Raw genomic sequence first — 16,543 nt, 5'->3', positions numbered from 1 at the left:
ATTAACTAAACAAGTCCAACAGACTCATGGCCTCATGTACAGCCAACTGAAATAAAAGAGAACCTTTCCACTGAAGTCTTTTACCTGATGCCTGTTAATCCCCTTCACACAAGTTTGTCTGTGAACACAATTCTGGAAGAGGATAAAGCCATTTGGCCTATTTTATGCACAGTTCCACAATGTTGCCTAATTAAAAATTCACCACATTCACTTAATTCAGCTTTTTAAGATGTTCTCAGGAGAGTAGTTTGAAAAGGTTCACGAAGATGATGACACCCATTAATCAGCCTATTTTGCAAACCCCATCCAAGTGCCAGAGTACAAACCAAAGCATTGTTTTCACCTATTTGGTGATCAAAGTTCAGGCACTAATATTCCTTTTTCTGTTTCGTTTTGTTTTGGTTTTTTTTCAATCCCCTCCCCACCTCCCCCAAGGAGGATAAAATTTAAAATTTTAGACTTGGAGACAATTTTTTACCCACATAAATAAGATCCTCAAGCACCAACAAACTGTATTTTGAAGGCACACAGGCCATTTTGTTAAATGCACCTCTAACTGACCCTGATTTCTCTTCACGAACCTAACACATAATGCTGATTTTTATATAAGGCAATCCTTAGGACGGACTTCAGGGATTAATTTATAAATACTGTTTCCTTTCTTACTTGTAACTGAACAGCCTAATCAGTTACATTTCTGTAAATACAGAATAACTTCACAGATTTCAGTTATCTAATTTGGGATTGACTCAATTAACACGGACAAATTAATGAGTCAAGGTAGCAAAGGGCTACTATTTAAACATTTTTTTTTCTCTTCAAAGATCATAGCTGTAGTCAGAAGAGACAAAACAACCATGCCAAAATTTAATACAATTTTGAGCTGATAAGAAGCAATCTATCTTTTCCTCAATTGCTGAGCCCTCCATGTATCTTTTCAGGCTAAAACTAAGTAATGTGAATGAAAAACAGTGCATCACTCACTGTGAGAAAGAATTATTGCTGCCATATATAAAAATGCAATAATATCAGCATGTGTAAGCAACTAGTAAAAAATAGAGCAGGATATAAAAAAAAATTGAAGGAAATTTTAACAGTAAAATCTTCTAGTGTCCATGCTTGGTCACCCAATGAGACCAATTACACTTGGAGAGTGAAGTAGCTTCCACTGGAACTTACTGAGACACACAATTTTCTTACATACTCTTCATGTCAAACTTTTGGTCTGTGCCATGATTTTGGAACATTTGGTTTGGAGGAAGTATCAATTTCGCTATTTCCAGTAGATACCTCTTTAGGAGACCTTGAGAAGCCTCTTATCTATCATATAACTTGGGCTATGAAGAAAAATCAATGCTAAAACGTGTGAGAGGTGAGCAAAAATAGCTCTTTGAAAGCAGATCTCTTTCATTCTGCATGAAGATATGATTTCTAGTTGGATGTTTCATCATCTGTGAGCAAAAATATCTTTCATAGCAGTTGTGCAAGGTGCAGCAATATCTGTGTGTCTGTATGGGTAAAGCAGATGGCCAGAAAATTTCAAAATTACTTGATTTTGGAGCATGCAAATTACTACTCATGTGTGCATTTATAGATTCAATTTGCAGTTGCAAGAATGGGATTATTCTAAGAATAATTTCTTTCCTACTTTCTTTGACTTAATTACAGTATCAGAATGACAGTAATTCAGGTACAGATATCAAATGTGGCTAGTTTTCTGCATTAGTTCTTTTTTTTCCCCCAGACTGGAACCCTTTTTATAAGTATATATCTAAAGCAAATATATAAGAATACCAAAACCAGTAACAACAACAGAACTACAGACACAACAATACTGAATAACATGACTATACAGGAATATTAAGTGAATAATAACAACTTCAAAGGAATTTCAAATACAGGTGATTGTATTACGATTGTATTATGACGGATTGTTATGGGAAAGGATACACTGAATGTATGACACTTCTCTGTCTTTAGTCCCTATTTACTGTTAGTCTGAAAGGTGAGACAATATCGGGAAATTCATGACATTACACAGTCACATTTAATCTTCTCTTTCGAAAAAACTGGCAGTTCAGGGTACATATGGCCTTTCTACACTTAAATACTGCAAGTGTAATTGAATAATCATTAATTTTCATTATTTCAGCTCAGACAAAAACTTACCTAAAAATGGATCACTGTATTCTGTATTAGACAACTTAAGCAAGTTGTTTTCCAAAGTCTCCACCACTTTAGCTGCAATAAAGGCAATATCCATATCAGCATTCGCAATGATTTTGTAAGTAAAAGATATACTTTTTAAAGCTGTTTTAAAAGTTTACACTGAAATTTTGAAGAGCACTTTCCATCGGTAGAAAAAATAACAAGATCACTTTAATGAAGAATCCCACTCTATTCCTGAGAGAAGTTCGTCTCGGTAAAATAAATTTCTCGAGTAATAATTAGTGTCTAATGTCTACCAACATTAAGGAAAGATTTATCAAAATCTAGTAGCAAAAGTTAGATAAAGGTTCACACACAGCCGGGCAAGAGTAGATGGCAACAGTTGGCAACAGGCAACACACAGTGATTGAGATCTCCAACTGGACTAGTTTCTCTGATAAGGCATGTTTATCTATTAAATCATAAATCCTAAAATAAAAGTAGTTCCTTATTCCAGCACAAGCTAAAATTCAGAGGGATTTTCTCCCTTTGCTCTCATTTTCTCCATACCACTCTTCCCTGGTTCTGCTATTCATCAATGAATGCATCTGCTCCTACGTGTTCATACTTAAAGACATTTTTTGCCAAAAGCCTAGAATTTATTTTTTCTCTCTCTCCTAGGACAGACTACAGAAACCTTCATGCTCTTTCCCAGCACACCTGAGCACTTTTTTGTCTTGTTTTCAGCGAGAAGGAAATAATATTATAATTGAGAAAAACAGAACAAATATATGTTTAAGTCTCACTTCAGACATTATAAGGATTCACTCAAGAACTCGGTACTACGATAGGTGTAGATGTTTTGTGCAAAAACATTTCTTCAATAAACTGTAGATATCTAAACAAACCAAAGCTTATCAGTAATGGAACAAGCTCCTGAAAGAGAAAAACCTCCTACCTCGTTCTGACACGACATCCACTGTAGCTGTTGATGTCCCTGCACTGAGAGGCTGTGGCTGTACACGATTTGGCTGCAGGAATGAAGAATGCTTGCTCAGGCTCTGAGGATGTGTTTGGCTCTGGACGAGGCATGGCATAGATCTTCTAGAAGGTTTCAATGGATGCTCTTTCACTGTTTCACTCTTGCTTGTATTCATACCTGAGAAAAGCCAGAAGAAAAATAAAATACTAAGCTCTACCATAGTAAGCCATGACAAGGAAAGATAGCTAATTATGAAACCACTTAATAAGTAATCCTCCCACTAAACAAAAATGTTTGGCACGCTATAAGGTTTGAAGATAGTTAAAAAAAACCAACAAACCAAAAAAACCAAACTAAAATACAGATGCCAATGGTATGCCATTCTGTAAAATATTTACACTTTCCTTTCAAAGCTACAAAAATTTTCCCTTCACCATTATGGAAACATATCAATGCTTTTAATACTTTTACCTATTGGGTAACCTTTGTGAAAACACATTGCAGAAGCACTAACAAATGTGGCAAAAAACCCCAACATTCCAAAGTCAGCTGGAACAAAACAGCTGGCACAACAATTTGGAAAAAGCCCAACTCTTAAGAGGTGTTTCTGAGATACGAAGAAATTAAGTTGCTTTCCTAAGGGAATGGGAGAAGCAAGAGTGAGAAAAATTCACTGGCTGAGGTAAAGTAAGTACAGGAAAAAAGGAAAACCCAAACCAAACCATGATGCAGCCACACTCTCTACCTCCCACAAGTAGAGCAATGCCCTCTGGGCAACAACTACCTCCTCACTGCTCTGATTTTCTTGCTGAGTGTTATTCTCTGTGGCACGGGACATCCCCCTGGTCTGCTGGGGCCAGCTGTCCCAGCTGTGTGTGTCCCCTCTGCTCAATGCAGAGACAGAGAGGGCCATGATGCTGCACAAGCACCACTCAGCAACAGCCAAAAACTCTGGGGTGTTAGCAACACTGTTTTAGTCACAGATCCAAAACACAGAACCATACAGGCTGCTACAAAGAAAACTAACTCCCTCCCAGGCAGATCCAGTGAATACGTTCCGGAGTTAACATCAGAAATCTTTGCTACTCCCTTGTTCAAATGCCTCAGGTTACTCCAGCAAGAATTAATGCACTGTGACCTCTGAGAGACTGCTGCCTTTCCTGTCAAAGGGAACTCTATGGAAAGACACCAGAGAAGAAAAAATACAGTCTGCAAAATGTCTGGGATATCTTGATGAACAAGGATATACACACAGATTAGGATTAGAAATACACTGATATTCACCTCTACCAAAAATTAAAGGCAGAGAAAAAAAAACCAAAACAAACACAAACGTATCTACTGGTTTCAATGCCAAGGAAAATTAACTACATGGGGTTTGCTAGGAAGTGTGCTAAAGTTTCCTGTCTGTACAGGATCAGGAGATCTTTTGTGGTTGCTGTACACAAAGATCCTCAGAAGAGTAACGCAGATAGTCTGTTTTACTGCACTATTTCTCTGCTTGACAGTACAATTTACACTACACATGTTCTTATAAATCTTAGTCTCTTAATGATATATTTTACCTCTCTTGACCGCACTAGAAGGAGTAACCTGAACATTTCTCCTGCTTGGAATGCCACGACCTTCCAAGGAATTTTCCCCACGAAAATCTGTGCCACTCGAAGGAGGTGTGGCACTCTGCAAGTCTCGCTCCTTATCTAAACTCAACACAAGTGTTGAAGAGCGTCATTGTGGCAGCCACACTCACACCGCCTGAGCTGGGGCCGAGGCAGCTCCAGTGAGCTGAGGGGTGCCCCGCTCAAATTCCCACACACGCCACACTCACACAGCCAGACAAGGTTTCCCTACCAGCTCCACACACCAGGCTTCCCACAGCAGAGTCTCAGACGTCCGGATCCTTCAAATAATTTAATCGCGTTGCAACAACAGAATAACAGATGGAGCTGGGTGTCCCCTGAACAAAGGAAACCGCAGGTCCTCGTGCGCTCTGTCAGCAGTTCACGGCCGAGCTCCTGCCACCCGGAGCTCAATCTGCAGCTGCACACCGACCTACCTGCACTAAAAGTATTCTTCAGCATCAGAGTCTACAAAGAAGTTCCTCTGATTAGCAGGAAAGCCCCCGCATTTAACTGTAATAGCTAAGATCACTTAAAAACTTCCCCCAAGCTCGCAGAACGTGCTTTGTTCTAAGTGTTTCTCTCACCAAGAACTCGATTAGTAGACCGAGGACAGTTCCTCTGCAGCACAGCACACTGTTCTTGGTCAGACAGACTAAGTATTTAGTAGGACATTAAGGTAGACAGAGGTAAGCATCTGTTGCCACAGGTTTTTAAAAAGGTACGAGCAGAAAGGACTCTGCTTCTTAGTGAAATGGGTGCTATGTGCCAGCAGAGCATGCAGTGGCAATTGGCTGGAGCACTGACAATGCTGTGCTCAGAGCAGAGCAAAGCCACATAATATGTCTGTTGTGCTACTCCAAAGGTTTCTAGGAAGTCTCCTTTGTAGTTCTTCCTAAAAGGACGCGTTTATCAGACAAAAATCTACAGTAGTTAAGGCACAGCAATGGGTAATATAGATTAATACATAAAGAGATATACTTCATAATTGTTCTGTATGGCTTTAATGACCAATCTCTTAAGCAATGATAGGCTGTCAGTAACTATGGGCCCTACTGCATAATTACTTCATGTTGCCAAAAAGGAATGTTTCTGGCATCTATCCTGGAGTCACTGTGCATAGCAAGACGAATCACTATTACCTAAGAAATTTACAGTAATGCAAATAACACATGGTCATTCAATTTTAACCACAATTTAAGTGACATATGTAGAAAAAAGAATATAATTTTTTCAATGAGGCACTGTCTCAATTTAAGAGAAAATTATTCCCTTTTGCTCTCTCTGTGTATTCCCCTGTGTCATTTCAAATGGATTCCTTAATACCACGGTGCTTCTGCCTGAAGAAGGTGAGTCACAGCACAGTAACCTCAGAGCAGATTCGCTGTTACGGTGGTGGTATGACCTTCATGATTAAAATTTAACAAGTTAGTTCATTCTCTGCTACTGTGTCAGAGTACTGTTTTATGATATGCAAGTTTTGGTGGCATTTGCTGTTGCACGCCAGTGCTTACCCAGCTCTGGCACACTTGTGGCTGACACACAGCTTGTGGCTGACATCATCAACTGGGTCACTAAACTGATTTACCGAAATTATTTTTATTCCTTCCTCACTTCGCCACAGGGGTATTTTCTAGAATGTATGTTTCCAACTAGAACTTTGCTTCCTTGCTCAGGAATATTTGGATGTGCAATAATAGACACGTATACACTTAGCAAAAAAAAAAAAAAAAAAAGGAAGAAAATAAAAAAAGTATATACTTGTTTTTAGAACTGTATTTATTGGTTCTTTCCCTGCAAAATATTCCTCTGGCAGTTAGCATGAGCATGGAAATGATTATAGCATGAATATAGAAATCTCTTATATTGGCGAAAAACGTCATTAAAGTTTATGGTTTAATCAGATCCTGCCTTTTTTATTTTAGCACTTCTGCCTTGGGAAGTCTCCTTCCAAGGGGGTGCTGGGGATTCCTGTTATTGAGGCAAAACCCTACATGGCTCAAAGCCAGAACAGACAGCTGTACTACATCTCATAGCTTCCTGATAGAGCAGGCAGGAAAGATGGAGCTAGGATATGAAGAGTTTTTCTGATTGTTAAATGGGGAGGCACAATTTAAACCATGCTCAACATTATGCCAATCTAGAAAGACTCTAAATGAAGCCAGCTCTCGGAGGTCTCCAGATTTTGGCCATGAGAAACATAAAGGAAAAAATCTGCTGTGCCTCATTCTGTGAAATACAGATAGAGTGGATCATTTCAGTACTAGTGAGGAAAAAAAAATTGCCTTTTTGCTCCCAGCTTTAGGTGAAGAAAGTTTGACAGCTAGTCCATATGCATGCTAACCCAATGCTGGAAGCCAGGCTGGACCAGTGCTAATCTCAAAAAGAACAGCCCAGTGACTATTCCCCATTTCATCAAGAATAAACATTGGCATAAAAAAGGAGTAGCTACTACATAAATCAATAGATGGATCACCAGTCCTGGCTCCAGCATTGATCCAAGTGCAGGGGTGTCCAGGGTCCTGGGGGCACTGCCTAGACTTTGTGGAGGTACCTTTTTAAAGACAAGTTTTCTGCACCCTGGAGCTAAGTTTCTCGCTTTCTATGGAAATTAGTTATAATGCACAGTTCATTCTTCTTGACCTTTTTGGAAAGGGGTCTGAGGGCTTCAGGGGTCTTTGCTGGTCTTAATCCTCCCCTACTGAGTCAACCTTTAGTCAACCTCCTCCCTGCATTTTTACTGTACTGTGTTGTGCTTATCTCCAGGGCCTAGAACAAGGACATTTGTGCCAGAAATATCCTAACTCTGTATGGCCCCTTTCACCAGCTACATCCTGTTCTTTCTCACAGTTTGTTCTTACCAACAATCCCTGGTGGGCTCCATGACCATTTGTCTATTGGTATTTGAGACATACACACTAGCTCCCTTTATTCTGGGTTTCTACACTCATGTCATCACAACTGTGACTGAAAAAAATACCTTCTAAATTGTAAAAAAACTTGTGTAAAGCCTTTGCCTTCACATATTATACATCACTATCTAAAATAAAATGTCATTCATAAAACACATTGAATAGAGAACCTGATAAATCTCAAATGTTTCTGTCAATGGCATCATCACAATCAGAATCTTTAATCACATAAATTATGAAGAAAAGCTTGCAACATTTTCCATGACATTTAGGTTAAATGTGAAAACATTTTCACAGTGTAAGTGTGAAAGCTCAGTTTGGAAGACCATTTAGTTTTCAATACTCAGTGGATGTAACAAATACTTACTGTTAAAGAATAAGCTCACTCTGATTGGCATCTACATTACACAAAAAAATCCTTAATGTAGGATAATTACTCTATTAAATTCTGAAAAACCTTAACTGAGAGATACTTCATAACGAATAATAACTTATTTCAGTAACAGCAGAAGTTTTCTTATCTATTTGTAAGACCTCAACACATAGAAAGGGTATTCAGTTTCACATATTAGACCTGTATTTGAGTAAGTCATCCATACTTTCCTTTTTTATATAAAACATAGAATCAAAATGGATAACCTCAATCTTCATTTTATATTCCTACTGAGAAAAAAAACCCACCACAGCATCAAGTATAGTTATTATATTAACACTCTTAAAAAGTCTGATTATAGCCGGAAAAAATTAATCAATCCTTTTCTTGAAAAGAAAAAGAAAACACGAGACACTCACTAAACATGGCTGAATACAGCCTACAAAGATGAACCCTCTTTCTCTTCAACACTATCAGTGTATCACAAAAGCTTCTGATTTCAAATTTTCTAAGTGTATTTTTCAGATCACTTTAACTGCCTTTTACATTATGAAGTATCCAGGTCAACACAGAATCATACAATCAATTCAGCTGGAAGAGACCTTTAAAACCATTAAATGCAACCACAGATCATCAAGTTCAATATTATTCCTATTAAAAGTTTTAGCTCAGCCACTTGCATGAGTACAACTCCTAGGCTGGCCAATAATTACATCCTGAATGATAGTTAAGTCATCGTGATGGTATTTTTCAGTATCATCCCACTAGACAAATAACATTGATTATAACATTAAGCCTCACCTTTATAAATCAATCATGCCTTTAAAGATTGCTTCTATTAAATAACATCATTTCACTTCAACCTTTTGCAGTTTTAAGAATTGTGAAAAGAAGAACATGTACAATTAAGTTAATTGTAAATGCCTACACTTGTGCTTTTTTTTCCCTCTCAAGACAGATATGTGAGAAACAACCTTCAATCCAGAATTATAGCTGAGGAACCGATGGGATTATCTGAAAGTTCTCCAAGAAAACACAGACACACAGAGACACACACACACATATGACAAGACTTAAAAAAATATGTGGTTAATTCAATTAGTGATTTAAACGTCACAACCTGGTATAACAGTTTTCAGACGTGGTGAATTTTTCCCCATAGGTCTTGTAAACAGTATGTAACATTTTGTGCAAGCTTCAGTTTCTAATTCTTATTTTATAGTACCTTATCCATCAGATCAAGAGAAAGCTACTACTGTACTTAAATAGTCCATAGATTTTTATACCAGATCACCTCTTTATCTTTTTTTTTAAATTTATTTTTCTGATGAGCTATTTAGAAAGGACTTCAACATAGCACTATAAGGAAGGCTTAATGGAACCCCATCAATATTTCAGCTTTTTTTTCTCTGACTTGATAACAGAGCAGCACTCAACATTCCACGAGCACTCTAGCAGGCACAAAACAAAAGATTAGAATCCCCATTAGCCATTTTGGCTATAAGCCTTTCATGGACAATTATTTAATTTATAAACAGCTGCCCTTTGCAGAAAATAAATCCCTGAGACACTGCTTCCCAGGAAAAGTTCCAACTTCTGTGCTGAAACGCTTGTTGTTGGCCAGCACTCAATTCAGCAGGATATTCAGTACTCAGGACCTCTGCACTCTAGTGCAGTGATGATTTCACTTCTGCTTTCAGGTCACTGTTAAAAATACCAGCTAGGGTTAAAAGTGATCCCTAGAGAACTCGACTGCAAAAGAAAACTCATGAGTAACTGTTTTCCTATTTTTAAGTTTTATACCTGTGTTTGAGTGGCATTTGATATCCCCATTAATCTGGAACTCTATTTACTCTCAAGAGACATCATCTTCACCCAGGCATTTCCAGTTGCGCCAGGGGAAACAAACCCGTAGTGCAAAAAACCCTAAGGATTTAAAGAACGCTGAAGACATTCCTTTCATTTAAATATGTTTGCAAGCAGAATTCTCTGGTTCTGCAACTTGGATTGTCAACTTTTTTCCAACAGTTGTGGTCTTATTTTTGTCACAACTGTACCAAATGCAGAGTAAACAACAAACAAACTGGAAAACCCCCAGGCACACCCACTACAGCGCTTTTATGGAGAATGAGAAATGACATTATTCCCAAAATTTACCTCTCACACTCAGGCCAGTGAAATTAAGACCTATTTCCTTGTAGAAGCAGCAGGAAATTCAACTGCCAGAATTAAAGAATCACTTGGAAGCTGCTCAAACCTCTCCTTCTAAATACAGCATGAAGTTGGCCTTGCTCTCATATGGTGTCTATCAGGATATGTCCTGTAATAATCAGCTGTAAAATTAAAGTCAAGTCTATTCCTTTAAAAACTCTTACCTTGACAGAAATTACATAATTAACTGATAGGATGAGAGAAATAAAATTAGAAAATATAAACATGTTTTCACTGACACAGCAGGACAGAGATGTTTAGTCTTTCTTTGCCTCTGTCTTCAATACTGGTGACAGACTAAGGGAGTCCCAGTGTCCTAAGCTGGAGGACCATGACTATGAGAATGATCACCTCCCAGTTGACCCTGAACTTGTGTGGGATCTGCTGCTCCAGATGTATCCCTATACATGTAAGGGGACTGATGGGATTCATCTGAGAATATTCAGAGATGGCTGATGTCATTTTGAGGCCTCTCTCAATGATTTCTGAAAGGTCTTGGGCATCTGGAGAGGTCCCAGTTGACTGAAATGTTGTCTCAGTTTTCAAGAAGGGCAAGAAGGGTCACCCTGGAAACTACAGGGCTGCCAATCTCACTTCAGTGACTCGTAAAATTATGGAGATTATTCAGGGAGGTAATGAAAAAACCCAAAGGACAATGCAGTCATCAGTCAGAGCCAGCACAGCTTCTCGTGAGAGAAAAGTCCTGCTTGGCACACTGATTTCCTTTCACGACTAAGTAATCCACCTAATTGATCAAGGGAAGCCAGCTGATGAAATCTCTTTGGATTTCAGTAAAGCTTTAAATATTGTCTCTCCCAGTATCCTTCAGGACAAAATGTCCAGCGCACACAGAAATTCTGGTATCCACCTTTTGTTTCTTCTCTAAATACACTTTTTGGCCTTTTGGTGTTTTGCCTCACAGTACACATCATCCAGCATAAGTCTCCCAGCCCCAAATTGCCCAGAGAAGTCGTGGGTACCCCATCCCTGGCAGTGTCCAAGGCCAGGCTGGATGGGTTTGAGCAACCTGGTCTAGTGAAAGGTGTCCCTACCCACAACAGAGGGATTGGAATGAGCTTATCTTTAAGATCCCTTTCAACCCAAACCAATCTATGATTCTATGATATTTAAGGTCCATCATATGGAAACATGATTAGAAATCTATTTTGGGATTTAGGGGGGAGATAAAGACATTTATCTCATGAAATCTCTGAGCAGTCCTGTTACACCTTATGCACACAGGAAAAAAATGAAGGCTTCTATTACAGTGGGGATATGTCCCGGCCTCAATAGCTCTTAGGCTTTAAGGCCCCTATATGACATGGATTGAATGTGACATTAAGAACTGTTAGTAATCCCACCCAACACCTACTGCATTACCTATTTTGGAGTCATTATGATTCAACTAATGTTTGAAAATAGCAGTTTTCACATCCTCACCTTTTCCTACTTCATCCAATTTTCTTCACTATCTAGTATAGGCCACAAATCTATTCTTTCTGTTTATCTGATTGAAAACTGCTTTAAGACTTCAGCTTCTCATCATCCACAGAGGGAAATTACTTTTAAGAAAACAGATTTTAATTTAAAGCATCAAAATGGAAATGAAAAATCCCTTTTTTTCCCTACAAAAACTGTAATCAAGTTAAATACAAGATGTTGTTTTTAGTACCACCTCAGTAAGGGAAGACTCATACCAAATTTAAAATGTTAAAGAATACTGTTCACTTTGTACAAAACATGAGACTATCCCATGATCACTCTTATAAACAAAATTATACACGTTCCTGATACTACCCATGTTAGTGAGATGCATGTTAGACATTTTTAAGTGTCTATTGTTATTAGCAAATAACAGCCAAAACTTTTGATCTTTACTGACAAAGGTGGGAGAAATACCATTTTGAAGTAAGGAGCAGTTCAAACAAGCAGAGTGCATTTTTTTTGCCACGGGGGTCTACTTACCCTTCAAAGCACGGTTAAGAAAACTAAATAGCTTTTAAATATGGATTACATTCTAAAGCTTTATGCAATACCTTTTATAAAGTGTATCTCCATGAATACTTGGCCTTACATAAAATAAAATCTAATTTTAACAGAATGAAATTGGTGCCTGGCTAATCAGTAATACTTGCATGCAAATAAAGCAAAATATTTCTGTCCTTAATTGAACATGGGAATTAGAAGGCTTCAGAAGGCTGTTGACTAGTCTGGAAAATCTCCAAAGCTGTTGTAAACATATCTGCCAGAAAATAGTAGAAAACCAACAAAACATTCCATTTTCTCCCCCAAACCCAAAAACTTATTCAATCTCTGGAAGGCTATATGACCTCATCAAAGCAGCCTATTCCCCAGGCTTCATTCTTGGAATTCTTCAGAAAATGCTTTCTCACAGCAGCCTCAGGAGACTGGCACTGTTAAAATTGAGTTGATTTAGCAACAACATAATGAGGTTACGGAAAAGGAAGACAGTGCAATATTGCCTTTTAATAGAGCAAGACAGGGCTTAAATGCACTAAGCATAAAATAAATAGGCATCAAGGGTTTTGATCTAGGTTATAATATTTATTTGCTAGCCAAACAAAAGAGGAAACAACTGGAGTGAACAGCCCAAGGAGGCATAAAACTCAAGATGCTGGGGCCTTCCTCCATTTGTATATCCAAGTGGCTCCATTCCATTTTCACCTTAGGAGACAAAAAGTCTGACAGCAAACAGCTCCTCTCTGAGAAAGATGAACTGTGAAATGTCTTTATTCACATTGTGTATTCTGTCATGGCTGGTCAGGTTAGAAGTCAACAAGTTGGAAATGGGGTCCTGTGACCTCATTCTGATTATAACTGATGCAACAATAAAGATGGTCAGCTAAGATAAAAGACACACTTAGCTGTGTTATTTTGTAGACTTAACTAAAAAGTCAATAGGAATACAAACATAAAGTTCTAGTTTTCCTCAGCTTTCTGCATGTATCTTAGCAGAACAATATATAAAACCTGTGTGAGATCTGCTTCTGGTAAATAGTATAACATATTTTAAAGAGCAAATCAGAGTTTAAAAGAGCTGCTCAGCCAGCAGAGTAGTAAAAACACAATATTCCTCAGACTTGTGCGCAAATCTATCTGGAATTTAGTTCTGTAAGAGAACTGGACAACAAAACAAGCAACCTGCAGGTTACTTCAACTTGTATTTCAGTTCCAGAAATGGATCCAAAATTAGGAATGGCTGGTTAATTAGACACACATCACAGGCATGGTGCTGCTTGAAGTCTTGCCCTGAACAGGGCTTAGGCATTTTCCTGCTTACAAAAAAAAAGTCACTTATTGTGGTCACTGCTTTTTCAGTCATAACCAGTATTGCTCTATACATTTCCAGTCAGATCTGGAAAAAAATACCCTTAACCCTCATCCCTCTCCCCCTACCCCATCCCCAGATTTCATTTACAGAGACAGACCTAGCTGTGGTTTGTAACACAGCTCTTTGAGCTCTTGGTCCTATGATTCCAATTCAAAAGAATCATGCAAGCAGGTTGATTATATTCAGCTGAAAACTGATGCCTGCAAAACTTCAGTGGAGAACTGCTGGCAGGCAGAAGGTACTCTGGACAATGACTTGGCTAAGGCTTGTAGTATTTCCATGGGAAAAGTGCTGCAGTGAAAATAATTAAAAAACTGAATTCCTGCCAGAAGAGATTTGGGGGGGGGATAATATTCTGCTATGAATTATACCTGAGTGTACTGAAGAATACACTTACTATTCTCAAAAAAAAAAAAAACAACAAATTTTTTTTAAGTAGAATTAGTACATACTTTACAGATGGACTGGTGCAATGAAAGAGATGGTGGAAAAAATAAAAATATTATAAACTTACAAATGAGTAAAAAAAAAAACAACAAAGTTTAATATTTTTCGGTGCTAAACAGGAAAAAAGCTCTGTGAACATTCTCATTTTTTTCAAAATTAAGATGAGAGAGATCAAACCAGGCAGTAATTGACAATTTTGCACGGATGGAAAACACAGCAGAAGTTTAAAGCATTGTACATTGCTAAAGATAGATTTTTGTGCATTGTGCAGAATGGACAGTCCTTTTGCAGAAAGTGGAGTTCTGTAACAGAGTTGAGCAAATAGTGCTGCTTGTGGCCAGGCAGGTTAAGGTGTATGCATGACACAGAGAGTAAAGCATTGTAGTGTAAAATAAACTCCATATTTTTAAATGCAAGTATAAACACAACAGTTCCAACGGTTGAAAACAGTGAAATCCAAATAAACTCTTACTGAAGGAAACATATAATATGGTGTAAGATAGTATTGCATCATAACAGCTGTAATTAATGTGAAAAAAGCATTCTTCGTTTTGTGAATGTAGGTCTCTCACTGAGGAGGCAAAAAATGGTGCAAAGTAAACACAAGGCCTAAAGAGCAGAATCAAATTATTGACATGAGATAGTCACAAGAAGGCATCTAATAGCATTAGTATGCTGTTTAGAATAAGGCAGATTTTTTTAAAAAAATTAGTACTACAAAGAGTAGTGAGCAAATAATCTGGAGAGGTTTAGCTGCCTTTTTTCCTTCTCCAAGGGAGCCATTCTATTCCAAGTGGAAGTCCTCATAAAAAAAATAAATCAATCAGGTTCAAAATGAAAAAAACAAGCACACACACACACACAAAAACCCCCACATGACTGAAAAAAAAATCCAACCCAGTGTGGTAGTATCCTACTGAAAAAGCATAACTGAGTATAGATACATGGTAAAAGACAATACAAATAACCAATTCCACAGTTCATAGGTTTGACAGAATCTGTGCTGTAAAACTGCGTAATTAATCCCTTTTTACTGTCAAATATTTGAACCCTCATCCTTTTAACTCTTTCTTCATCCTTTTTTTTTTGTAAATTCTGTTTCTAATTCCACAAATAATTCTGAACTTCACCTATAGCTATTACCTCAGTTACAAACTACTTACTAGCATTTCAACTCCTCTTTCCTCCAACTCTTTTTTTCTGACAGCAAATGGGAGAAGGGCTAAATTATTTATTATAAGAACAAAAAAATCAGGAATTTTTTTTTTTTTGCACAGAGTAATGAAAGAACACACACCTTTATTTTCTAGATGGCATACTGCAGTATAGGTGCCCATCAAGAAAACTGTGTAAATATCCAGAGTATAACAGGTATTTGTTGCAGTTTAAAAAAAAATGCACACACATTTACTGCTTCCAATTTCATCCCTGTGGTCATACTCTGGTTATAAAATTACTAAGATACAGCTAAATCTAATTACAAGCACCGACAACTCTGGGTGAAAGCAGTGCTAATGAATATTGCAGAAGGAAGAACATTATTTCTAATATCTACCTTCTCATCCTCCTTGCATCATTATGTAGTTGTCCCTCTCATAGCTTGCAGGAAATAGCAGCAATGTTATGTATCTTTTCAAAAAGTATTCCAACACCAGAGATGAATTATAAAATACACCAATACAAAAAAAAATGATGCCAGAAACTTCCATAGTTACACAGCCAACAATTGTCATTTTTAAGTTTCATCAGTTTTTGAGTAACTCCATCCATTTTTATAGCAGATATGTGCCCTAGACTTTTTTTTTTTTAATTTTTGCTGGTTTCAATTAAAAAAAAAAGTGCTTGAGCTGTTCCAAAACCATTGGGAAAAAATTTATTAGCTAATGCTAGAAAGAATTCTGTGACTTTCACTGAACAGCCCACATGTTCTCTCCTCTGATTCTGTAGGTTCCTTTGCAGTCAATCACAAGAGAGCTGATTAAATGTAACAGGATGTGCTATACAATATCTGCAATTAAGGCTGCAGAAGCCATTTATGTTCTGGCATTTCTGAACCGAGTAACAGTGTACAGTCTACAAAAAAAAAAACAACCAGTAATGGCATCTGAAAGAAATTCCAGTAATAGCTGAGGAAGAGTTCACACACAGTACATTACACCAAACACAACACTCTTTAGGTGTTTGATGCTTCCCCAGGTGTGTGATGCCTTTCTAAAGAAGACCAGCAGAGACTCTCTGGGTGTGTGATGCTTCATCTCCTATGAGCCAGGCTGTGTCAAAAGGGTTCTTTTTTGAGCACACACACACCCATTACCCTGGAGAACACCCAAATTTTGTATTTCTTGCGCTTCTCTCCTCCACCACACCACGATGGACCAAGACACCAGCAAAAACAACCACCAAGTTTGCTGGAGACCTTTGAGTGGTGACCAAAAACTTCTATTCTTTTCTCTCTTCCTTTCTCTCTTTTCCTTTACTCATTTCCTTGGGGTTTCTTTC

General features: G+C 37.8%; 1 protein-coding gene across 6 annotated transcripts in view; it reads right to left on the bottom strand.

Annotated features, from left to right (window-relative positions):
- ANO3 (anoctamin 3) overlaps positions 1 to 16,543 on the bottom strand; it is a 133,728-nt gene that overhangs the window by 83,777 nt on the left and 33,408 nt on the right. For 3 of the 6 annotated variants that reach the window (XM_027705282.1, XM_027705283.1, XM_027705279.1), the window contains exons 2-3: positions 3,107 to 3,307; positions 2,170 to 2,241 (exon numbers count right to left, since the gene is read on the bottom strand). In XM_027705282.1, coding sequence (XP_027561083.1) covers positions 2,170 to 2,241; positions 3,107 to 3,305 — 271 coding nt within the window. In that variant the 5' untranslated portion in view covers positions 3,306 to 3,307. Of the gene's footprint in view, positions 1 to 2,169; positions 2,242 to 3,106; positions 3,308 to 3,914; positions 3,935 to 4,981; positions 5,070 to 5,186; positions 5,196 to 16,543 lie in introns of those variants that run through there. The other 3 variants (XM_027705285.1, XM_027705280.1, XM_027705284.1) reach the window with 3 other exon arrangements.

Source organism: Neopelma chrysocephalum, unplaced genomic scaffold (assembly GCF_003984885.1).
Source record: "Neopelma chrysocephalum unplaced genomic scaffold, ASM398488v2 Primary Assembly neopelma1_323, whole genome shotgun sequence".
In the NCBI taxonomy this organism is placed as follows: domain Eukaryota; kingdom Metazoa; phylum Chordata; class Aves; order Passeriformes; family Pipridae; genus Neopelma; species Neopelma chrysocephalum.
This window is presented reverse-complemented; position numbering and strand designations above follow the sequence as displayed.